The 27,035-nt window shown below is 40.0% G+C and overlaps 1 protein-coding gene across 1 annotated transcript in view; it reads left to right on the top strand.

Moving 5' to 3' along the window:
- Positions 1 to 27,035, top strand: part of MICU2 (mitochondrial calcium uptake 2) — a 197,178-nt gene that overhangs the window by 132,439 nt on the left and 37,704 nt on the right. Inside the window, exons 3-6 of the mRNA XM_089775607.1 lie at positions 8,955 to 8,986; positions 9,085 to 9,160; positions 17,168 to 17,215; positions 26,048 to 26,130. Coding sequence (XP_089631733.1) covers positions 8,955 to 8,986; positions 9,085 to 9,160; positions 17,168 to 17,215; positions 26,048 to 26,130 — 239 coding nt within the window. The remainder of the gene's footprint in view (positions 1 to 8,954; positions 8,987 to 9,084; positions 9,161 to 17,167; positions 17,216 to 26,047; positions 26,131 to 27,035) is intronic.

The following is a 27,035-nucleotide window of genomic DNA, read 5'->3' as shown; positions in this document are numbered from 1 at the left end:
CCTCAACTTTCACCCAATGCTGGGTTTACACCACCATGTGTTTGACTATGCAAGGTCAGGAATCACATTCTTCATGAAAAGCAGGAGTACTGAAATCAACTTCAGCAACTCCTAAGGATGATGCGACAGTCTTGGTAGTATAGACGCATCACTTAGAAAATTGACCATATGTCACTAAAGTTGATGTAAAGTCTTAGTGTAGACTAGTCCCTAGGTTCTTATTCCTCGTTCTGGGAGCAGATTGTCATTTAGTGGTTAGACAGCATAGCCAAATGTAATACCCTTTGTGGGATCATCTCTGAGTACTGAACCCATGATCATGTGATAGACAAGCATGAGCCTCTCCCACTTTGGGTAAATAACTAGATCTATTATTAGGGCAGCAGTAGCGGTCATAATCCCTTATACATAGTTCTGGAGGGTTTAATAAAACTCCACTGTGCTGTGGAAAGGGGGTTACAGAAGCTCTTAATCTTTCAAAAACTATATGAAAAATTGTGTGGCAAAATAGATGAAACTTGGCTTTATTGTATTAAAGACTCATTTTTAGCTCTGCCCCAAGTGACCTTTGTACAATGTCAGTTATTTCATCTGAGACATGAGTGACTGAGTTAGTTGGGATTGGTCCTACTTTGAGCAGGGAGTTGAACTAGATGACCTCCTGAAGTCTCTTCCAACCTTAATCCTCTATGATTCTTTGAACCCTCCTTTCCTCCAAGATGAAAGACCTTGTCTCAGGGCAGAAATACAACAGTAGCTAGTGGAAGTCCTGAGACTAGAGGCCATGAGTCCTAGACTTCTAATTCAGTGCAGATTCCTCTAGATATTGCCTGCTGTATATCACATGAAATCTTTTCATATCATTGTGAGACTGTCTACAGCAAGAACCAAAAAAAAAATTGCAATAAATTCACTTGAATTGGCAATGCTGAAAAGAATATAGTAACAGTAGTGCAGTGAAGAAGTTTTGAAAGTGGAACATGGGCAGTACTAAAAAGAAGACTGGGTAGATGGAGAAAAGAATTAGCCAGCAAGGATTACCAACACCTTTGGAAATGAAAGAAAGGTAGAAATTAGGTATCTTTGTGTATGTACTGTACATATATTTATCTTATAAATATTTCTGAAAGTGTGTGTGTGTGTGTTCCGAATGATCTTCAAAATGGTAAGAGTTAGAAACACCAAATTTTGCATGGATACTACTGATTTCCTAACTTAAATCTCTGAGTTGTTTATATCTCAACATTGGTTTCCCCCAGAGCCACAGTTGGGTCCACTGATAATTCCGAAAGATCTCCGAAACAGTAAGAACTAGAAACATCAAATTTTGCACAGATACTACTGATTTCCTTACTTAAATAATTGGATTGGTTATATCTCAAAATCGGTTCCCCCAGAGCCCCAGTTGGGCCCACTGATAATTAGCTTTTAGTAGCGCCTGATCATAGGCATTTGCTGGACTCTTCTGTTAAGCGTGTCACATAAATGGCAACTACGAGATCCTAGAGGATAAAGCATGTGGGCACCTGCAGCACCATCAAGGGCAAGCCCATGGGGGAGAAGCTGCAGTGAGGCAGAGAATCAGTAACCTCCCCTATAGTAGGGCACCAGCAGGTCTCCAGGATAGACCCAAATGTGGCTGATGCTGGCTGGGGTCTAGCCTTGCTAATTGTGGCTGAGAGGCCTCCAGCTATCACAGCCTCTCAGCATCTTCATGCAGCCGGGCTCTGACTGAACCCCTTCTGGAAATTAAAGTAGTTTCCCTCCCTCTACACCCAAACAAGCCATCCCACCACTTGCCCTCCTTTGGGCTTCATGCCTTTTCCTGAAAGGGCTGTGTGCGTTATCAGCAAGTGCCACGGGGATTATGTGCTTTGCAGGATTCAGCTCACAGTACAAAGAGGAGGTGGGTAGGAGGACACAGTTTTGAGCACCATGGAGCCTGAAGAGGACACAGTACACTCAGAACAGCCTATTCTCATTAGAACAGGTACGTTCAGGTGCTGCATGTTCTCATCATCTAGATATCACTAATTGCGCCTGGTCTGAAGGTCTTTCGCTTTGTCTGATCGATGCAACTGGTCCAGCTGCCGCTAGGAAGTCCATTCAGGTTTCCCCATGGAGTGTGCACTGAAGGCACTCAGGGAGTGGCTACTTGGGGAGCAGTGACTTGCTGGTGCTGCAGAGCCCAGGAGACATCCCCTCTATTTCTCAGGATTTCTGGCAAGGAGGCTGCAGGCATTGGTTTGCATAGAGTCTTTAAGGGAAGATGGGCCTTCCTGATTTGTGGGGGATTGAGAAAAGAGACCCTATGGGATTTGTCATTTTGTAAGCACATCACTGGCTATGTTAATTTCTTAAAGTAATATATGAGAAAAGTATTTCCAATAAAATATGCTATGTTAATGTAATGTAGTTCATTCATCACACCTTTTACTATATTTTCCCTGGGCGACACTGGGTATTTCTGCTAGTATAAAATAATAGAGACAGCACGAATAAGAATCTTACTAGGAGTAGAAGATCAGACTGGATGTCCCAAGTGGACTTTTTTGGCCTCAGTAAATTTATTTTTTGTAATTCTTGTATTCCAAAATACTCATTGCATATCAAAGTGAAGAGATTAAAGCATATGATTATTTCACATAATTTGGCACAGTGTAACATGATCTGCAGTTTCTGCTTAGGGGGTAAACAAGATCAAAGGAAGAAAGAAGAAAAAATCCCCATTAGTATAAGTAGTTTGTTGTCCACATAAAGACATAGTTCTTTATTTTTTCACTTCAGCCAAGCCCTCCACCCACCACTGGAATAACCTTTCCTTCCGTTTACTTCAGGTGCTGTTGCTAAATAGATTTATGCCAGTGGTAAGTTCCCACACACAGGGTGAATTCACCAGCAGTCATCTTCAAAAAGTGGAAAGTGGCCTTAGCCAACCAGAGAATCCACTTCATAAGAATTAACAATGATTTTTTTTATTGGCAGCCCATAATTATCTGTGCGCGCTTTTTTAAAAACATTTTGTTGGGTGCCAGAAAAAAATGATAACTTTTGTCATACTAAATAAGACTTTACATACATTGTATCTTCTAGGCTTAGAAGGATTCGATTTTTAATCAATCAATGTCAGTAAACATTTATTTCACTGTACATGCACAAACTGACATATTTCCATCAATAATAAAACAAAATTTACAGATAGGAAAAGTAAGAAAAATGCTTTTTGAGAACTTTAATTAGTTTGATTTAAGTGTATTTACTTTGTATATTTTGATACGTGATGCTAAAAAATTGAGTTTTGGTGGATTTGATTCGAAACAGATACCTTCATTAAATAATTACTGTTTGATACCTACACCATACATTTCTGCAAGAGTGATATTTTAAATCAATACCATTTTTAAAAATATTTAAAAATAAATAATATTATGAAAATATTTTTAAAAATAAACTGACACATATCTTAGAAACAGTTTAAGTTTTGCTGAGACATTTTGTGAACATCTACTTCATATCTAGCTGACTTCATCTGAGAGATAATGCCTAGCACAGAGGAAAGCCCCTCCCCAATTGGGCCCTTTGGGCACTATCAGATTGAGATGGATGTGTGGGTTTTGTGTGTGTGTGTCATGTTAAAATAATCTGTTAAAACAATCTCAAAACTACTTTTAGGTTATAAGAGAAATAGAACACACATTATAAAGCTAACAATTTTTAACACTATAAAATTTGTTCCCACTTTATTTCAGTGTAGAATTAAAGATATTGAGTACATGAGATAGAGCCTTCGGGGAGCTAAACCAGTGCTGTGAAACTCACTTCTGTAAGATATAAAAACAGACCACAACCTCACTAGATTCAGATAAAAATAGAAAATCCACATCTTAATTTAGTTTTTCCACAATAAACTCTATCCTTAGTTTTACATACACAAATGTATCTTTCTAGCAGTCTTTCCAGATAGAGAGAAGAAAATGTGTTTGTAACTTTTTTTTTCATTTGGGAGGTACTCAAATAATTAAGTACATACCTAGATAAACTGATTAATGACCATGAAGCAATTGATCATTTCCAGGATTCTTAATTACTGTTTGTAATTTACCATCTCTTTCAAAAAATTCTAGCAGTTTATGAAAATGGGCTTTTCTTAAAATTTCAGTCTGTTTCAGTTTCCTAATAGGTTGTGTTATACTTTGATGTTATCTCCCTACAATAGCTTCCCACCCTTTCAATTCCAGGTGCCCTTACCCAGAGAGAAATCTTCTGGTATTTTTAGGGTGTGACACAATTACTCTAAAGTGGAGATCTGCCAAAGTTAGACTCAGCCCAGGAATGTGCATAAACTACTCATTTCCTCAGTGGAAATATTGAATTGAATTCAATTATATTCATATACATTTCTGAAAAACACAAACCATGCTCTATAAATCATATAAAAAACTTTTGATATTTTTTTTATTAAATCTGCCATTTCATTGGTTATATTTATTGTTAACTCAAAGTTGTGAATACAGATCATGGTGAGGGCTCATATTAATTAGTTTTTCATTTGGTAATTCATGGTGTCAATAAGTGATTGCTAGCTAAAGTTAGATTCTTAACTCATTGTTTTCACCAGGCTCTATTGTTTATTGATCAGACATTGTTTTTTCAGTGTTTTTCCACAATTGATCAGGTCTTAGACTGACCTCTTAAGTGTCCTTAATTTTTCTGTAAAATGTTTTTAGCTTAGTACTCTCCCCAGATGAGTTTTTCAAAAATAAATGTTAAAGAATAAATTGTTGATCTCTGAATTTTTTATTAAAGTAGAAACTAAAACCATAACTTTGACTCTATTGTGGTATAAACAATCACATAAACTCTTTTGCTTGTTTTTTATTTGTTTGTTTTCACCAAGAAAGTTGGTGATTGTTGGACTCCAGGGAGAATGGGATAGGTTCAGAAGCTTAAAATAGGGGAAGAACAAGTTAAAAATTACTCAGACAAGTTAGGTGTCTTCAAATCACTAAGGCCTGATAAAATCCATCCTAGAATACTCAGAGTTGACTGACGAGCTATCTGAGCCATTAGCTATTGTCTTTGAAAAGTTGTGGAATACTGGAGAGATTCCAGAAGACAGTAGAAGGGCGAATATAGTGCCCATCTACAAAAAGGGAAATAATGACATCCCAGGAAATGATTGATCAGCCAGCTTCACTTCTATACCTGCAAAGAACATAGCACAAATAATTAAGGAATCAATTTGCAAACATCTAGAAGACAAACTGCATGTATTTGTCAAGAACAATCATGTCAAACCAACCTGATAGCTTTCGCTAAGAGGATAACAAGCATTGTGGATAAGGGAAAGTGGTAGGTGTAGTATATTTAGAATTTAATGAGGCATTTGATACAGTCTTGCATGGCCTTCTCATTAATAAACTAGAGAAATACAACATTGGTAGAACTACTATAAGGCGGGGTGCATAACTGGTTGGCTAATCATTTTGCGAGAGTACTTATCAATGGTTCACAGTTATACTGGAAGGGCATAATAAGAGGGGACCCTCAGAGATCAGTTGTGGATCCAGTGTCATTTAATATCAGTCATTTAGGTAACAGCATAGAGAGTATATTTACAAATTTGCAGGTGCTATCAAGCTGGGAGGGATAGCAAGTGCTTTAGAAGATAGTATTAAAATTTAAAATTATCTGGACAAACTGGAGAAATGATCTGAAGTAAATAGGCTGAAATTCAGTACGGACTAATTCAAAGTACTCCACATACAGAGGAAGGAGTGCTGTGGAAAGGGATCTGGGGGTCATAGTGTACCACAAGGTAAATATGAGTCAACAGTGTTACACTTTCTCAAAAAAAAAAAAAAAAAAGCAAACATTCTGGGATGTATTAGCAGGAGTGTTATAAGAAACTAATTAAGCCTCAACTGAAGTATTGTGTCCAGTTCTGGGTGCCACATTTCAGGAAAGATGTGAACAAATAAGGAAAAAGTCCAGAGAAGAATAACAAAAATGACTAACAGTCTAGAAAATATGACCTGTGAGGGAAGATGGGGTTTGTTTAGTCTGGAAAAGAGAAGACTGAGAGGGGACATAAAAGCTTTCAAGAACCTAAAAGTGTGTTAAGAGGAGGGAGAAAATTATTCTCCTTAACCTCTGAGGATAGGGCAAGAAGCAATGGGCTTAAATTGCCATAAGGCAGGATTAGATTGGATATTAGGAAAAACTTCCAAACTTTCAACATGATTAAGCACTGGAATAAATTGCCTAAGGAAGTTTCAGTTTCTGCATCATTGGAGATTAAGGACAGGTTAGAAAAACACCTGTTAGGGATGGACTAAATGGTGTTTGGACCTGCCATGAGTGCAAGAGATGAGACTATATGACCTCTCATGGTTCCTTCTGGTTTTATGATTCTTTGTATAAACACAGATATAACCATATCCCCCCAGTTTTAACAAAAATCTTCATGCCTCTTTGTGGAAAGTGTTAATGTTTCTAATTTGCAAGCAGGAGGGGAACAACTACTGCTACTGGTATTGTGAATAAACACTAAGTAAAATGTGTGTTATTTTATTATGAAAATAATATTAATAATGAAAAACATGAATGGAATTTTCAAAACTAGTATCATCTGAAGGCCCAAAGCCAGTAGGTCAGAGTAATGTGATGTTCTCATGTTTTAGGCTAATTTTAAACTTTAAAATGATTTACTTTAGCAAAATAATTAGACCTCAATCCTGGAATCTGAGCCACATTGACTGACCACTGCATCTGTGCAGAGCCCCACTGCAGTGGGACTCTTACACACTGCATCCGAGACCAGACCTACGTGAAATAAATTGCAGGATCAGAGCTTCTAACACTATTGTAACTTCAATTCATCCTGTTCTCTTTATTATTTAGAAAATAATCTGTAACGTGATGAATGCTGATGGGATATTCCATTTGCCAAATGCCATCAAAAGTAGCTGTGGTGGCAACAATTCAAAAACAGATTTTGGGAGAGAAATCTTGGTTTAGATTTTCTAACCTAGGTGTTGATGTGTTTGCAAGAAATATAGCCAAAATGGCATCCAACTAAAATCATCTTGGTAACTTTGCTAAGTCAAGGTGATAGTATTCGGTTAATTTCCTGAAAAAAAAAAAAGCTCTTGGGTAAGTATGATAAAGTGAAGACATGACACTTAGAGTATGGTTGGGTTTTATTTTTTTAAGTTAGCATGGAATGGTCCTTATTTAAAAAATAAATCAATATAAAGACATGGAAAATTCTGCTTTGTTCAGAGAGTGAGCTAAGTTTTCCCCATACTTCAGTGATTGATTTTTATTATAAAAATGGGAGATCTTAGTGATTTTGTTCATAATATTCTTTTGCTCTGACAGTCCCTTTTATCAGTTTTAAGCCTTTTCTAACCCTATGGCAATAATTGGTGTTACAGTATGCAGGCATGCACTTGTTAATTCAGTACTGTTCTAATGCTAATCCTAGCACTGCTGTAAACTTCATTCTGCATGTAATGTAAAGAGATGTTAGCTGATGGCAACATTTCTATTGTCAAAAATGTATGTGACAAAAGACCGTTCTTGCCTGTGGCAAATTAAAAACTGAAGTAGCTGCTCTTGGTGGTGTTTACTTAGTTATGGTTGTCAATTAACTACATTTTCTTGGCTGGAGGCAAATTTTTTTTTTTTTTTTTTACTCTTATGTAGGCTTGATGTTTTTAATGCAACTTCACTCATACAGCTAAAATGTCCCTTTGCCTGTAACAAGATGTGCTTGTACCTGATTGTTGCTTTGTAGATTTACTGTAAATAGCAAAAATCAAATGATAGAATCACTTAAATAGGTGGGGAATTTAAAAAATCAATTTATTTCCTTAGCCAAAATTCTGTCACACACTTGGAAGATCTGTAACAAGAGAAGTATTTTCCATTCTTTCATCCGCATAAAAATAAAAATTGAAAATGACATTTTAAAGAACTGGTGTTAGACTTATTTTTGTAAATTCATTTGTTAATCTTTGATATGTGAGTGTTTATAAAAATAAACTGTGTGAATTAGTCTAAAACTTCAGAAACTGCATTCATAAGTTTGTCTACTCAACAGACAAGTAGGTCCTAGTTCTTTCCCTTCCTGTGTTCCTCAGACTAAGGGTTGGGTCCTGGTATATATGGTCAAGTGTCAGGAGTATTGGCTTTAACAGGTCCCCATAATATTTTAAGGATGCAAGTGGCACCTTCAGGTCTAAAACACTGTCTACATTGGTTAGGAAATAAGGTTAGCTACAGTCTAGCAACAGCCATGCTTTACATGGTTTGCAGGAGAGGTACCAACAGTTTCCCTAGCCATTGCAGACATGGCCTTAAAAATATGCCATTAATATGATTTACAGGGAACACTGGTTTGTATCTCTATTTCATAGCTGTCAAGCCTATCACTGTCACTGGCTAAATATGGGTCACATCCCCTTTAATGGCTGGTTCACACGGGAAAAGGAGTCTAATACTGCTACCAGTTACTCCGATCGAGATGCAGGAATGGGGGCCCCTCCTTGTGGGGAGTTAATATGACTCCATGCAATGAAATTTCCTAACTTTTGACCCCCTTGAGTCTATTTCAACATATATTATGTGCATGTACTTGTATATGTGTATGAATAGTTTGGGTAGCACAGTGTGTGCAAAAGCACATTGGTGAGCTAGTCATACATACCTGAAACAGTTTTGTGGTTTCATCTAAATTGCAAGAATATTTTCTCAAGTTATTAATATTATTTTGAACAGTATCTTTGCCTGATGATTGCAGTAATTAGAAAAATCTGCCTGATAGAATATTTTTGTATTTCATATTACTTACAATTTTCTCATAAATATCTGAAGAAAGGCTACAGAACTTTATCAAAGTTTCAAGTCAGAATTTGTTACTGAATTATTTTTTTAAATTATTATTACAGGTACAGCATTGGCCAAGAAATTGACTGAAAAGGTAAGTAAAATGTTCTGTTCTCAAAAGGAACTGTCATTCCTTCTGTTACTAAATCTCTGCTTCACAACTGTTCTTTTTTTTTATTTGTGCATTTAAAGGATGTAGATGCTGCATTAATAAATGTTACAAAGGTTAAACCAGGAGCAACCTTTTTTAGAGACCTCGGCGATAAAGGTAACACACTTTGGTAATCAAAGTATACCTTATATTTTTTTACCTGATTATTTGTGTGAATATATTTTCCAGAAGGTTCCACAAGCCCTACTTGATTTCTAGCTAGCAAGAAGTTAACTGCTTTCTGAGATTGCTCTCAACTTTTCAAGACAAGGAAGCAGGACTGGGAATTGAAGACCCATTTAAGCACTGTTAGGACACCAGGGAATTCTGCAAACACATGTAGTTGGCGCTGTGGGTAAGGAAGCCTTTGGAGGAGGCAGAACTTCACTGCCAGTTACTAAAAGGGTTGGTTGTAGCCCAAAGTAGGCTTTTGTTTATTTCACTCACCTCTCCCTCCCCCCCGACAGATTGTTGAATAGATGTTCAGTAATTTGGATGCACCTAAATTTATAAAAATTTTAAAAAAGGAAACATCAGATAAAATTGTGCTTGACAATGTACCACCCTATTCTGGGGAATCCCTGATCCCCAAAGATAGTCAAATCCCTTTTACTTTCCTCTTCTGACAGGGCCTCAGTGACACCCTTTTTTTCTTCCCCTCACCCTTACCCATTAGGAACAGTAAGCCTCGGTTTCTCGTAATGCCACCACTTACGGGCTGGGAGTATAAACTACAGATTGGACCTTTGTAGTCCGGCACCCTTGGGACCTGAGGAATTTGCCAAACCAGGGGAGGTCCCCCCCAGTGGCCTGTGCTGCCCTCCTGCCTCCAGGCTAGTGCTCGAGCCCAGCCCTACTGTTTCCCCAGCCCCCTGGGATTCTCTAGTTTCTGCCAGGGCCAGAGTGCTGCAGCCATTCTGGCCCCAGCAGGCAGGGAACTCCAGTCCCAGTGACAGCTAGGGAGCTCCAGCTCTGACCCCAGTGCCAGCCATGGAGCATGGTACCTGTGGAGCTCCAGTCCCAGGTGGAGCCAAGCAGGCGTGGCAGTCTGTACCGCATGACAGTTAGGGAGCTCTGCAGCCACATGGCTCCGTGGCTGGAGCCAGAGCTCCCTGGTTACAGCTGACACTGGAGCTCCCCAGCCACTGGGGCCAGAACACCATGCCAGGTGCCCACCCTGACATGGGACTCCCATCCGAATCGCTGGACCCCCTCTCCCCCCACTGTGCTCCTGCCCCACCACCCAGACCTCCCTGTTCTTGGGCCCTGTGGTCCAGGATGTTATCGGACCAGAGAGTCCCAGTTCAGGAGACTTGCCAATAGTAACAGATATTCCAACCTTTAGGATTTTTTTTACTGGGAATCCAGAACCAGAAAATAAAGATAAACAGTACTTATTTTAATTTAATTTCTTTTCTAGGAATAAAGGGAAGGGAATAGGCAAAGAAATCAAGAATATCAAATAAGGGAGTAATTAACCAATCCATCTTCAACAAACACCCACAAACTAAGTGACTCTGAGGAAACAGCCCAGAGTTTCTGTGCAGGCCTTATCTGGATGGTAGAGTTGATGTAAAGGACTAGTGTCTCTTGTTGGGAAGCAAACAGCACTCCATTAAGCTGAAGTTAGCCCTTGGCATCCACAAGTCCTTGCTGTATCCTGGCACCTTGTGCAGAGGAGGCCTACCTGACACCACGAGTAATCGTTCCTCTGTGGCAGAGCACCACAGGAGCTGTGTCCTTTCCATCTGCTTTGGTAGTGTGCACTTATATACCAATAATATTTACAAATTTGTTTTTAAAAACCTTATCTACTGCACCTATTAAATGTAAACTTGAAAATGAATAAATGTCAATGATCTCTTCAGAATAGAATGCTTCATAAAGAAGAACTCAGTTCAGTTTGTGCATCAGCTAAAATGGTCAAATTAGGTTGAAACTCTAAAATTCAGTACTCTCTTGTCTGGCAGGACCACAGATATTGTTATACCAGAGAGCCTGGGTGAGGGAGGGGGCAACCAGGATCAGGGGCATGGCCCTGCTGCCGCTGGTCTGAGCTAGTGGCCAGGAGCATAGCTCAAGCTAGCAGTGGGGAGCACAACCCTAGCTGGGACTGAGGCTGGCGGCGGTGGAGCCAGTCGTGGTCAACAGCAGGGAGTGGAGCTTTGACCTCCCCAGTCCAGCAGGCCCCCTGGTTCATGACTACTCTGGTCCCAAGGGTGCTGGACCAGGGAGGACCAACCTGAATAAATGTAGTAAAAGTGAAGTAAAATTATTCTGACATGAATTCTCATGGAAATGATTCCATAGTAAAAATCTGCTTTGAGTCAGCCACATACATGTTGACTTCAGTATAATCAGTCATAGAAAGAATAGCAAACATATCACAGCTTTGTTTAAAGGTGCTAAGGTGGTTTGGAAAAACAATCTGAAATATTTTTGCTATTTTAAACTTTCCATGTTTTTTTACTATGCTGATTGTTCATAATCATAATCTCTCCCTTGTAAATCTCTCTTCTTCATTCTCAGACACTAGTGAACACCACCATCTTCCTCCCTGTTACATAAGCCCATAACATGAGTGTCATCTTTGTCTCAGCCCTCTATAGATTCTTGCATCATCCAGGCTGCATCTGAGTTTTACCAATTCTTTCTACCTAACCTCTAAGATCTCACCCTTTTATCCACCCATACAACTAAAACTATAGTCTAGGTTCTACTCGTTAGGCATCTTGATTACTACAAAATCCTTTTCCCTGACCTTGACAAATGAAAGTTTTCCCTGTCTGTTTCCATTCCAAATGCTGCTGCAAAAATAGCTTTTCTAATTCAATGCTTTGACCATGTCAGACCTTTCTTTGTCTCTCTTTATTGGTTCCTCCTTCTCCATTGCAATACTTTCAACACTCTTCATGGCTTAGCCCCATCCTGCCTATCATCTCTCAACTCCCATCTTTCATCAGTCTGAGATGCAAGCCTCCTTCACCCACTTCCACCAGCAGCATCTAGACTGGGGCTTCCCCATTCTCATCCCTAGCGGGCACTGTGACTGTCGGCAAACTAGACAGTTGCTAGTTTCTTAGAGAAGTGATGCCGCAGACCAGTCTACAGGGGTGCAAATTACACAGTACTTCAACTTGCACTTCTCTAGCTGCTCCATGTAGATTCTGCTGTTGCAATTTAAAATACATGTAGTGTGCATTGATATATAGAACTGCATCAGTACACACTCAATACTTTTTAGTCCATGCCAGCAAGGACTATGTGTGGCAGTTAGAGCACTACATTCTGCAATTCATACTGCCTAGACTGGTTTGTGGCACTGTTTCTTCCAGAAAACTGCTGCATCTAGGCAGCTGCTGACTCTGCACAGTTGCCTACATATCACACAGCCTGTGTGGGGGCAAGACAATGAACTAAGGGAGTCTTGACATAAGGACCCTGGAATTAGGATCCTGTACAGATGGCATCTTTGTGGAATGAAACACAATGGAAGGAGAAAAAATGGGTACTTCCATTGGTGCAGGAAGAGAATTTTCAGTATCTGCCTCTGGCACTGTCTTGCATGATTTTCTCTCATAAGCAAAATAGGGAAAAGCAACCTAGATGGAGGTGTTACAAGATGGGTGCATAACTGGTTGGATACCCATTCCCAGAGGGGAGTAGAAAATGGTTGCACACGTATAATATGGAAAATGACTGCCTAGAAAGGAGTAGTGCAGCAAGGGATGTGAGGGTCATAGTGGACTGTAATCTACATTTGAGTCAACAGTGCAAAAAAAGCAAACATCATTCTGTCATGTATTAGCAGGAGTGTTGCAAGAAAGACACAAATAGTAATCCTTCCACTCTACTCGAGGCTGATTAGGTCTCAACTGGATTACTGTGTCCTGTTCTTGGCACCACATTTCAGGAAAGATGAAGAGTTTGGAAAAAATCCAGAGAAGAGCAACAGAAATTATTAAAGGTCTAGAAAACATGACTTATGAGGGGAAATTGAAAATATTGAATTTGTTTAGTCTGAAAAAGGGAACAGTGAGGGGGGCAACATAGTTTTCAAGTATATAAAAGGTTACTGAGGGAGGGAGAAGACATTTTGTTTAGCCTCTGATAAGACAAAAGTGCAATGCGTTTAAACTGCAACAAGGACAATTTAGGTTGGACATTAGGAAGATTGGTTAACCATTGGAATAAATTGCGTTGGGGCATTGTGGAATATCTATCATTAAAGATTTTTAAGAGCAGATTAGAGAAAACATCTGTCAGGGATAGTCTAGAATGATAGCTCAGTGGTTTGAGCATTGGCCTGCTAAACCCAGGGTTGTGAGTTCAATCCTTGTGGAGGCCATTTAGGGAGATGGGGCAAAAATTTGTCAGGGATGGTACTTGGTCCTGCTGTGAAGGCAGGGGACTGGACTCAATGACCTTTCAAGGTCCCTTCCAGTTCTAGGAGATAGGCAATCTCTATTAATTTATTTACTTAGTTCTGGCAGGAGTGCAGGATACTGGACTAGATGACCTCTCGACAATTCTATGATTGTCAATTCTATGATTGACAATTCCAATTCTTTGAAATGTAGCTCATAAACTTAAACCTCTTCAAAATAATATTTAACAGAAAGGAAAATGTCATGGTCATTTATAAATAGAGTGGGTAATTAAATTGAATAGATTGAGGTGGCAAAGGCTTCTCTAAACATTATGAAAATATAATGATAAATCAAAACCAAATTGGAGTGTTCCCCCATTCTCTTATCCTTGCAGGAATAATATAAATTGATTAACATAAAATAAGGGTTAGCCATTAAGCTTTTGACCTTTTTACTTGGTTGTTTTAATAGTTGGGTTTTTTTTTTAAATTCCATAGTACGTTAGATCCTTTTGTTTGGTCTCCATGATGCAGAGCTCACATTTTCAAGGTTGGGCTATATATTTATGACAGCGTTTGCATTTGGTGCCCAGCCTCATATTGGTGAAAGCAAAGCAATTTCTGTTTGTGCTCAAATTGCAAGTTTTTCCATGAGTAAAATTGTGGGTTCATATATAAAGATTTGGGGTTAGATTCCTCATTGTATCATTTCCCTTTATAGCAGCATAACACCATTAATTTAGCTTCAGAGGGCTAGCCACGTTAGTCTGTAACAGGAAAAACTTAAACAACAAATTGTCTAGTAGCACCTTAAAGACTAACAAAACATGTAGATGATATCATGAACTTTCCTGGGCACAACATACTTCTTCAGATGAATGGAGTTATTAAAGGTCCAGTTTAGAAATAAATAGGGGAAGGGGGGAGGGAGAGAAATATGGAGACTCTAATTGACTATTTCTTTCCTTTTTTTCCTTTCTCTTCTCCCCCCTCTTGTTCTCCCCCCCCCCCCCCCCCCCCCCTTAAGATGCTGCAAGACTATTTTTTAAGTCTTGGTTTGTTTGTTTTTATGTCATTAGGATGTGGAATGTAGTGGGCCATCCAGCCAATGTCTTTATTCATACCTTTGTGATAAGAATCAAACCTGCAATGGTATCTCCAATCCTTGTCTTTTTCAGCCAATTGAGGATAAACTTGCATGCCACAGAGGTCTATGAGCAACTGCTGAAATTAACTAATTCTCCTCTTAGCTCTCTGACATTAAGCAGATAAAAAATGTCCCATTATGCATAGGCTAGAAGTCGGGAATCTTTTGTCATAGAGAAAATTACCTCATATCTACAAATCTGCAAACTCTGAACTCAACGTCTGAGAAAAGTTTGACTAGTATAAAATACTCTTTTGGTATCTTAAATGCTCTATTGATGTTTAAAGAGAATATCAATGTTAATAAAAACAGTATTACACATGCAACACCAGATAATTTTTTTTATAAACTACATGTGCACTTTGGGCATACTTTACTATGTAGTTTACAGAATGGCAATAAAAGCTGAATTACCCATTTTTTATGTTGATATGATATGTGTATTTATCACAGATTTTCAACTGGATAAAATTTGCTGGTACATAATTAGGTTTTTACTCTAGGTGCTTTATTTGGTGGCGACATGACACAGGGTAGATTTTGGAGGTTCTCTCTCTCACAGTCAATTTCAGTCAGTTTCTGCAGAGCTCCCACACAATAAAATGTAGTACTACATCACTATTTTAGTACAGTGCCTAGCACAAGAGTGGGGAAACTACAGCCCATGGGCCACATTTGGCCCCACAGGACTTTTAATCCCTGCCTGCTGTAGACCTGTGCCATTCCTGCAAGTAGCCGATGGGGACAGGAAGGGGCAGGCAGAGAACACCGCATACTGCCCTCACTTGCAGGCACCTTCACTGCAGTTCCCGTTGGCCTTGAAGGGGGAAACCATGCTCGATGGAATCTTCAGTGGCAGTGCTTGCAGGCAAGGGCAGTGCACGGAGATGCCTGCCCCACCTCCAGGAGATGCTGACAGATGTGCTGGCCATTTCCAGGAGTAGCACAGGACAAGGCCAGCAAGAGAGCCCTGCTGCCCCACCAAACAGGTGCTGCCTGAGGTAAGCAGCGCCAGGCTGGAGCCTGCATCGTGAACACCTCCTGTACCCCAATCCCTGTCCCAACCCCTCTCTGGGCCCCCTCCTACAACCTACACCCCGTTCCTACACCCTAACCCTTGTCCCAGTCCTACATTGATGGCCTACCATGCAATTTCCCTATCCAGATTAGGCCCTCGGGCCAAAAATTTGCCATCCCTGGCCTAGCACAGTGGGGTCCTGGTCCATGTCTAGGGCTTTTAGGCACCACTGCAGTACAAATAATAAGCACACATAAATATGCCTTTTATGTTTAATAACTATTTCAGTATTGTACAGTAGCTACATAATGCTTTGTATGATGAAAGCGCCATCTGATATAACTTTACTAATCCTCACAACACAGATGCTAGGAAGATGGTTAAGTATAATTTATCCCCACTTTTACAGGTGGGGAAACTGAGAGAAAAGGAAAAATGACTAGGCCAAATCCACAAAGTGCATCAGACACAGATTAGGATTGGAATTTGCTCTCCTAAGTCCCTGCCCTATTCTCATTTCTCCAGACAATGCTGTTTCAGTTAATGAATATTTCTAAATTCTGGAGTTGGTATAAAATAGCAAATTTAAAATATTAAATTATTTCAAAACAAATCATTATTGACTCAGTAATGAATCAAATTTGTTTATTACTAAGGCTTAAGAGGATTCCTTTTCTATCAATTAGCTAAATATAAATAATAAAAATTATGTTTATCTTTGAATAGTGTAGTTTAAACATGCCTTTTTAAACAGCTTCTACATTATACAGTGTTTACTTCACAAGTTAAAAGTATTTTTAAAGCTGTTCATAAAAAGCTCTTTAAATGTTTTTCTTAAAACATTATCATAGGGCAGATGCTTAGGAGTCTGTTGTTTAACCATGAGTTTTATATATTCTCTCTCTCAACTTGTATGCTGATATTTTGATACTGTCACATCTTTGTTCAGGCTTTTCATTTACATCGGTGTTTCAAAGGGAAACTCTGGAATTTTCCTTCAAAAGGGGGGAAAACACTTTCACCTTGTATAAAGGACATATTACTCTTTAAAAAATTCCTTTTGGCATAGGGCCCAGCTGTACTATCAGTGCAATCTAGCAGCTTGGCAGCTTTGCGTGTTGCCATATTCCCCTTGAGAATTAAAGGAAAGCTACTCTCCGCCTTTTCAAGACTGCCAAAGGATGAAATACTTTGATCCTTCAGAATAACAGTAGAGTAGTTCTCCTCCCAGGTACTAAATGTGACAAAGCACATTTAATTTATTTGTCTTTCATATAAACACTGAATTTTTTTTTAGTGAAAATCCAAACATTTAGTTCAAGTCTTTTATTAATACCAAATAAACCTAACTCGCTCAATTAGACTTGCACATGAAAGAGATGCTCAAGAAATAGAATCAGAATTTTTGTTTAATAATGACAAAAGGAAGTAATTCTAATAAATTGTATTATTTAATATATGTTAATATGAAACAGAACTGGAATGTTTTTCATATAGAAAGTTCAATTGTAAAAGTCTTTCCGCAAATATAGCAGATCAATATGCTGACTTTCAAATTCACCATTTCATTGTTGGTGCTTTCTTTTTTAGGACTGATCTCATATACAGAGTACCTCTTTTTGCTGACAATCCTCACAAGTAAGTATTTTGTTATATATAACAAAGTAGTTATTAATGGTTCTCAATCCTGCTGGGAAGGTATAACAAGTGGGGTGCCGCAGGGGTCTATTTTGGGACCAGCTCTGTTCAATATCTTCATCAACGATTTCGATATTGGCATAGAAAGTACGCTTATTAAGTTTGCAAATGATACCAAGCTGGGAGGGGTTGCGACTGCTCTGGAGGATAGGGTCATAATTCAAAATGATCTGGACAAATTGGAGAAATGGTCTGAGGTAAACAGGATGAAGTTTAATAAAGACAAAAGTGCTCCACTTAGGAAGGAACAATCAGTTTCACACATACAGAATGGGAAGCAACTGTCTAGGAAGGAGTACGGCAGAAAGGGATCTAGGGGTTATAGTGGACCACAAGCTGAATATGAGTCAGCAATGTGATGCTGTTGCAAAGAAAGCAAACATGATTCTGGGATGCATTAACAGGTGTGTTGTGAGCAAGACATGAGAAGTCATTCTTCCGCTCTACTCTGCACTGGTTAGGCCTCAGTTGGAGTATTGTGTTCAGTTCTGAGCACTGCATTTCAAGAAAGATGTGGAGAAATTGGAGAAGGTCCAGAGAAGAGCAACAAGAATGATTAAAGGTCTAGAGAACATGACCTATGAGGGAAGGCTGAAAGAATTGGGTTTGTTTAGTTTAGAAAAGAGAAGATCGAGGGGGGACATGATAGCAGTTTTCAGATATCTGAAAGGGTGTCATAAGAAGGAGGGAGAAAACTTGTTCATCTTGGCCTCTGAGGATAGAACGAGAAGCAATGGGCTTAAACTGCAGCAAGGGAGGTTTTGGTTAGACATTAGGAAAAAGTTTCTAACTGTCAGGGTAGTCAAACACTGGAATAAATTGCCCAGGGAGGTTGTGGAATCTCCATCTGTGGAGATATTTAAGAGTAGGTTAGATAAATGTCTATCAGGGATGATCTAAGACAGTATTTGGTCCTGCCATGAGGGCAGGGGACTGGACTCAATGACCTCTCAAGGTTCCTTCCAGTCCTAGTATTCTATGATTATAATGCAAGAGTATTTAATTGCTACTAGCTGCCCAGTAACTTTTCTCATTATGATTTCTAGATTTCTGTATCACAGCCCAACATTAAAAATATTGAGACTAATAGTTACTGCACAATAGAGAATTAATGTAAATGTATACTGTGTCAAATGACTGCATCCTGGATCAGTCATGTTATCAGTGATTATTAGTAACACTTTAAAGATAAGCCCTGCAACAAGGGGTCAGGAATTGAATTAGGAAGCCATTCAAGAGAATTTGGTGGAGGGAAGGGAAGGAGATATTTTTAACAATTATTACTTGGTCAAGTGTAGCAATAAGATGCTTATATCTTAACAACCAGGACTCAGTCAGTGAAATAGCAATGTATCACATTGAATTATGTATGGAAAATGACTAGTCTGTCATGCACAAAACCTTCCAAAAATGTGCTTAGGAGCTTACCTTCATAACATTGCTAAACACTAGAAATTGTGGCTTTAATAAAAACACCGGATTGTTGGTTTATAACAACAATCTATAATCCACTAATCCCCCTCTTTTTGTGCTATGATTACGGGGATGTTAATGGACCACTTCAACTTGAATGGTCTCTTGAAATATATATTAACTATTTAGGTTAAACAGTCTTTTCCACTTTGTATTTAGCTGGGAAACACACTCTTAATACTTTCCCCAGACCTGAAGAACATGGGATACTTCGAAAGCTTTTCTCTTTCACCAACAAAAGTTGGCCCAGTAAAAGATACTACTTCACCCATCGTGTCTCTAATATTCACTTATTAAAAGTGTATAAAGGACACTACATAGATAGCAGTAGTTCACAATATTCTCGTTTTGGAACCCATCGTGTTCCTTCATGCTATGCCCTGAAACAGTTGCTGCTATCTCTCCATTTTTTAATCCATTTTCTTCTAATTCCTTCTATCCTATCTGTTCCCTTCCTCTTCCTTGTGTTTTATTCCTCTCTCTCTCTCTCTTATATTTTGCTGACACTTCTGCTTGCCCTGTTTTCTGCTGATTACTTCAGTAGCCCTCCTCTCTGAAGATCATTTGTTATGCTACTTAAGGCTAGTCTGAAAATATCAGGGATAAGATGTTTGGGCTGACAGGGAGTTCTTTGAGCCTGGAATTCTAAACATAGAAAGTTCTACAGCAGCCACCTTCATTAGAGGCTTCAGTGGGAACAAGGAGTGAGGCCAGATGGCTTTCAATAGAGCAAACTGCTGCTTTCACTGCAAATGTGATGGCAGTGCTTTGTTGAGTCTGTTGGGATGACTTTAGGTCTTTGGCTTTCCTCAAAGATACTGATCCTGGGCTGGTGCTCTATACATGCCACCTCTCTGCACTACATAAAGACTTGTCCCTCAAAATGGGAAATATTAAAAGTCAGGGAGAGTTTTTGAAGACAAAATCAACATAAGGAGCATTATGAAGTGAGTCTTCTATCTGTGACACATTCCAGTTATAAGAACAACGAGAAGTCTTGTGGCACCTTACAGACTAACAGATTATTAGAGCATAAGCTTTCGTGGGCAAAGACCCACTTCATCAGTTGCATCAGAGGTTGATGGATTTCCACTCCAATTATATAACCATATAGACTCACTTTTGTCAGCGAGCATAGCCCCCCTCAAACCATTAGACTCCAAGTGGGAGGAGAACCACCAATCTTAGAAATTAATAGGTTCTAAATTAACATGTAGAACAAACAAAAGGAAGCCAGCCAGCGCAAAGTCAATCTGTAGAATTCCTTACTGGAGGATGTTGAGAAGGCCAGGTCTTTAACAGGGTTCAAAAAAGAGCTATATAAATTCATGGAAGAGAGGTCTATCAATGGCTGTTAGGCAGGATGGGCAGGAATGGTATCCCTAGCCTCTGTTGGTCAAAAGCTGAGAATGGACAATGGGGGATGGATCACTTGATGATTACCTATTCTGTTAATTCCCTGTGGAGCACCTAGCATTGATCACTGGTAGAAGACAAAATACTAGGTTAGATGGGCCTTTGGTTGGACCCAGTATGGCTGTTGTGTTGTTTTGTTATGTTATGGTGGGCAGAAGAAAGCTCTTCCTGACTTGACTACAGCAATGCATGGTATGAAGCAATCAACCTTCAGGAAATTGCAGCTAATACAGATGACAACATTGTTCATGGTTTTGATGTAAACTAATCCATCACGGAAATATACTGCCTCCCCCTAGTAGTGGCATAATAAATGGACCAATCATTATGCATATGAGCAGTACTATGCACAATAGTTCAAAAATGTTTCAAAAAGTAATTGCCTAGAAAGTTTATGACTGAGTAATATCCTACATAAACCAGGGGAAAGCAGTAAGGTCAGCTCTTGCAAATGAAAATAGTTAATTTCAAGATGATCACTGTTGATACTTGAGAGAGAAAACATTCGTCCAAGCAAATTGAAATACAGGCAGTCTCCGAGTTACGTGGATCCGACTTACGTCGGATCTGCAGTTACGAATGGGGCTTTTCTCGCCCCGGAGGATGGGAGCGGCGGGATGCCCAGATGCGCCGCGGTCCGCCGCCCCCGTCCTCCGGGGCGAGAAAAGCTGCTCCCCGTCTCCCTGGTCTGCAGGGAGACGGGGAGCAAAGCCTTGGAGCACGCCCGCAGTGGGACAGCCCGGGCGTGCTTGAGCTGTCCCCCTGCGGGTGTGCTCCGCGGCTTTGCTCCCCGTCTCCCGACCAGCAGACCAGGGAGATGGGGAGCAAAGCCTCGGAGCACGCCCGCAGTGGGACAGCCGCGGCGCGCCTGGGCTGTCCCGCTGTGGGTGTGCTCCAAGGCTTTGCTCCCTGTCTCCCGACCAGCAGACCAGGGAGACAAGGAGCAAAGCCGCGGAGCACGCCCGCAGGGGGACAGCTCAAGCGCGCCTGGACTGTCCCACTACCCGCGTGCTCTGCAGCTTTGCTCCACATCTCCCAGGTCAGCAGACCAGGGAGACGGAGCAAAGCTGTGGAGGACTTGGGCGGTCCCGCCACCCCCGTCTCCCTAGTCTGTTGCGGGGGGGTGCAGCTAGTGCTCCCCCCCCCCAGCAGACCAGGCTTTTCTTGCCTACCCATGGGGTAGAGCAGCTGGGGGTTGCCGGGTTGGTCCTGCAGCGCCGCTCCGGACCAACCCGGCAGCACCCCAGCTGCTCTGCCCCAGGCGTCCCCAAGTCAGCCGCTGCTGAAACTGACCAGCAGCTGACTATAGGAAGCCCGAGGCAGAGTTGCTCTGCCCCAGGCTTCCTGGAATCAGCCGCTGATCAGTTTCAGCAGCAGCTGACTTGGGGACGCCTGGGTTTCTTAAGTTGAATCCGTATGTAAGTCAGAACTGGCGTCCAGATTCATCCATGGTTGAAACTGATCAGTTTCAGCAGTGGCTGACGCCAGTTCCGACTTACATACAGATTCAACTTAAGAACAAACCTAAAGTCCCTATCTTGTACGTAACCCGGGGACTGCCTGTACTAGTCAGGAGTATACTGAATCCGGAAGTGTCAGACCGAATCTAGTTTCCATTGGAAAAATTAGAAATTAATGTATTTGTTGCAAAACAAATCAGGCGGTGAATAGTCATAAGTACATTTTTAAAAAGAGAACTCCATAGCAGCATCAATATGTTTTAATTAAAATCAGATGGAAGAAGATTCTGTTTTTTAAATTCAGTTGTTAGGCTGAGAATTAAAATCAGTGTTGATTCATGGGATCAAATAAGAAGGAAATGAAGCAGCTTCAAAGCAAGCAATTCTTGACATTGTCAGACAATCAAATGACATTATTTCCAGGGTATATCATATAGGAATGGATTGAACTGCAAAAACAAAGGAACATATTTATACAGGATGAATCCAATGTTAATTTTGTTTCTAAAGTTACACAAAAGGTTATCATGTACATCTTTCTGAAAGCAAATTTCAACAAAAGTTAGCTCTTCATCTGTATGTAATATCTCTTCCATATTAGTCAGTTCTTGATGTCATAATTATGTAGACTATGTGTCTATGACTAATTATTACTAGATACAATCAGATTATTCGAAGAAGCTCTCTGAGGCTTTAATGACTTTTTTAATGAGATTTCCCCAACCTGATACAGTTATTTTCTAGATCTGCTATCCTCTGGTACTGCCCCTATATAAGCTAAAATATTCCCAGTTGCTGTGCACCTGGACAGATATGAAACCCAGTATCTGGGTATCAAGGGCCTGCGTTGAAAATATTTCTTCATGATAAATGGAATCTTTATTTTACTTATTGCAGAACTTGCTTCCCACTCAGACATGCCTCATGTCACCACAATTATTTTTTGTTCAATACCAAGGCTTAGTTAATAGTGTACTCTGGTTAGTTTTCTGCTATGGGTTATAAACAGCTAAAAGCCAACATTTCTTTCCTAGTGAGTGACTTCAGGAGTCAAGCATGCATTCTTTATCAAAAACTTTATTTTAGTTAGCTCACTATAAAAGTTTGAGGTCATTAATGGTGTTTTGTTGTTCAGAACCAAATGGAACCTAGACTTGTGGCAATATGCAAGTCTGATGTTCAGATTTTACAGTTTTGCCTGACAGCGTAATTAAATATAAATATATTTGAATTCTTCTTTGAACCACATTTACATTATAAAATGCATACCATTTGAATTACATCATATCAGATAAGAGTATCTTCTTGGGACTTGCATGAGCAGTTCTAGCCCCTATGTTTTACATCAGGTACTTTCTTATCTCTAAATTGCAACACAGATTAAGTGAATCATTTTACAATAAATCATTACACTTTTATTTTCTAAAGTTATTATGGGATATGCTCTTATTCTTGAACCACAGAACTCTCTGGTGAAAGGCTTTAAATGAGACATTTACATAGAGAGGATATCAACTTAACTCTTGTTTATATCCAGTCAGCTGTGGTGGTTTCCATAGAGTTTGGATTAGCACACTGTAGTAATATTTGTCAAATATTAGTGCATCACAAGACTGGTGAATTAGAAATGCTAATTAGCAGGGGAAGGGGTGGTAATCTAATATGTAAAGGAGAATGTTTGAATGTTTGTGCTCTAATAACTTGGACACTATAAGACCTACTGCAACCAAACTTTCCATGGGATAACCTTTCCTCCAGGAAAAGGTTTTAAGGTACTGTAGGAGGGAAGAGATGAGAAACCGACACCTCTCCCTGGGGCTGCACGGAGCTTGGCAGTGTGGGGAGAAGCGGCTTCCCCACCATTGCTGGAAGCATATGGAGGCCTCTCTTCAATACTGCGATTGGCTTGGGTCCCAGCAGCCAACCAATGGGTGGGCGGGTTGCTGCCGGTGCTCGCTCTAGGCGGAAGGGGGCGGGGCTGGTGTTACCACTCAGCTGCCATTTTGAAAAAATGTCCAGAAGGAGGCTCATCGGGGACGCCAAGAGTGGGGGGGGGGGAGGGTATCAATAGGGGGGGCTGGACCATTGGGGCGAATGGGGTTAGGGCAGGATTGGGGAGCTGGATCGTTACTGGAGCAGGCTGGTCGGGGGGGGGGGCTGAACCGTTGGGAGCTAGTGGGAGGAGGGCAGAATGGGAGGACTGGATCATTGGGGGGTGGGCTGGACCGTTGGGGGGCGAGTGGGGAGAGGGCAGGATTGTAGAGGGATGAAGGAAGTGGGGCTGGACAATCCTGCAGGAAGTGAGTGAGAAATGAAGCCCATGGCGGGGGGGAGTCTCCTTTGAGGGGCACTGGCCCAAGGGGCAGCACTGGATGATGCTGGGTGGGTGAGAAATTAATCTATGGTGGTGGGGCGGGGAATCCCTCAAATCTGGGCACTGGTCCTGGGTTTGATACTGGATGATCCTGGGTGGGGGGGTGACAGTTGCATTCCATGGGAGGGACAGCTAGTCAAGGGGGTGGTGCTGGAGGAGGGACTATAGAGGTGCCAGCAGGCTCAGGTAGTTGACTCATAATTTCATCAAAAAAGGTGGGAGAAGAGTTTGTGTCACCTTGAAATCTCTGATTCAGTAGGGCCAGCCCCATTGATTGACGCATCCCTATACTCAGCTCTTGGATGAGAATTTGCAGACCCAGCATGCCTATCCCCTACTTCCCTACCAAAAAAACATGAGCTTCTACAAGGATAATTAGCAAAAATACCATCTGATAGGAAGCAAAACATTTCACTATTGAAGAGGGGCCTCCATATGCTTCCAGCAATGGTGGGGAAACAAGCCATGGTGATTTGGAGGCTCTCCCTTCCACTGTACTTTTAATGGCTCCAAGGCTCATGACATGGGATGAAAACAGAGACAAAGTTTCTATTGTGACTTTTGTATCTAAGTTTACCAAGTCAAATAGCTCTGATTCTCAACATTGCAATGCCTCTTTTTTGTGTCAGAGATTTTGCTTTATGCAGCAGTAGAAAAGCATAGGGGTCTGCCATAATGGCCAGATGTCAGGCACTGGCAGCTGCGGTGTGGCTGGAGGCTGTCAGGACCAGCTTCTGTTTTTCTAAATTTTGTTCCTCCGGTTTCCCGGGCAACACCGGGTAAGTCCAGCTAGTGTCTAATATATAAAGATAACTTGTATAATATTTTGCCAGGTTTCCCGGAAAGCAAAAAGAGGCATTTTCTTAATTTTCTCACTCTGCAAATATATAAGCTTTGTGCATGTTAGAATAAGCAAGGTCCACATTTTTGTCAGCCAGTGACTGAGAAAATGTGCCTCCAAACTAAAAATGTATCTGAAGGGCTCTCACATTCCCAAGGGAGATTGAACATTTCATTTAACATTCTATTCCTGGAGATTCTTGTGACTCTGGTAAACTGTAGGAGATGCTCTATAGCTTTCTTCTGATTGATTGATTATAGCTTGAATCAGGCAAGCCAGCTCCCAAATATCAATAGGGTCACCTGCTGCTACAGTGAACTTAAACATATTTCAGTGTCAAATTACTCCTGGGTAAGATAGTTAAGAGGACAACCCACTACTGAGTTACATAGCCTCAAATAGACAAAATAAGTCGTTCCAATAATTTTGCATTTTCCTTGTGCCTACTAAACTCTCATGTGATGAAATTGGTCTTATGGACAAAGGGCAGCAAAGTGGTGGAAGAAATGCAGTGCATGTTTTTGCAAACTGTTTGCATCACTTCATTAAAACATAGGTTCTGGGAAACAAAATACACAATGTACTTAAGGTGAAAAATTGGAGTTCAAATGTACAAAAGAAAAATACTTGGGCTGGCTCAGAACCCTGTGGCTAGTTCTCAGGTTCCTAGCCAAGAACTGTGTGTGATTTACAAACCCAGTCTCTTACTTCTCAGCACTGTAGAGACTGAATATAATGATATATAGCTTGCTTAGCTTTTGACAGTAAGTACCTGAGACCACTCTACAGTGATTCTTCAAACAAATTTTGGAATATTGATTGACTTTGGAGGTTTCTTACAGCTTTTCTGAGATTGAAAGTAGGTACAGGTCATAGAGCTAGAACTCAGAGACTGTCAGTGGCAATAGAGAAAATGGGGAAACATGCTGAGGATTCACAGGGAAGAGAATCTAGGGCAACTAAGATAGACTGAATTTTGAGAATGGGTGAGAAACAGATCAAGATATTCGGCTATATTTAGGTACTATTAGCATTTCATTACCCACATCCCTATCTTCTGAAATGGATATAAAACAGTGTTCTCTAACATTCATGTAATAGTTGCATATGCATTATATGGCTTGCTGCAAATTCAAAGCATCTAACTGTGGAAAACTGAAACTGCAGGTGATAATTCTGCTGCATTCATAGTTAACATTTCATTGCAGAACCACAAACTGGATTTCATATTGCTTTTAAAATGTTGGATGCAGATGGCAATGAACAAGTTGAAAAAAGGGAGTTCTTTAAGGTATGTAAACACATGTTCATTTTTGAAGCCTACAAATTTTCTGTAGATCAGATCCACCAAATGAACAGTACATTAAAAATTTCGAAGTGTAGTCTTTTGCATCTAATCTATGATCACATCTTACAATAGAGAGAGCCATATTTGTTAATACATTTTATTTATATGAAAGGAATATATAAAAAAGCCTCAACACAAAGTTTAAAAGTAGTTATATCATGTTTGAAGTTAACTTTTATAATCCCTTTCATCTATATCTGCAGATCTCTGAATAGTAGTAGTTGCCCCAAATTTGACCTACCTTAATGTATATTACCTGGGAAAGATCTTCCAATTTCTAAATATTGACTTAAAAAGTCACACTCTGATTTGTTTTAAATTCACTTCTGCTGTTCCACAATAATAAATATTGTTCCCAACATGGTACATAATTTAGATGTGAGAGAGAAATTCTAAGTTTGTATTTGAAACACAAGTGGGGAGAGTGTTCCACAGATGGAAAAAGAAAACTAATGATATTCCTTTAATTGGCTTTAAAATAAGGCATCCTTCACAGTTTTATAGAGTATAAAAAACTATATCAGGTATTTGATAGGGTCCTTACAGGAAATGTATCTTAAATATTCAAATGAAAATATCAGAAACCTGGACACATTTTATGCACTCTTACTGTGATTTCCTATTACATGACTGTAGATAAGATTTTAATAAAAGCAGATATAACTGCTGTCCTCCTTTTATTAATTAGTTTCCAACATTACCCTAATGATAAACAGTACTGTTATCAATGTCAAAAGTATAGTAAAATCCACTTTAAACTGAACCTTAATACATCCATTTGGTAGGGAAAATTGCCAAGGATTCAGTGGAACGTATTTCAGTGACTTTAAACATTTGGATAATGGCAC

The sequence above is a fragment of the Pelodiscus sinensis genome, chromosome 1 (assembly GCF_052426305.1).
Source record: "Pelodiscus sinensis isolate ZL-2025 chromosome 1, ASM5242630v1, whole genome shotgun sequence".
Classification (NCBI taxonomy): Eukaryota; Metazoa; Chordata; order Testudines; family Trionychidae; genus Pelodiscus; species Pelodiscus sinensis.
Note: the sequence above shows the minus strand (reverse complement) of the source record. Positions and strands in the feature narration are given on the sequence as shown.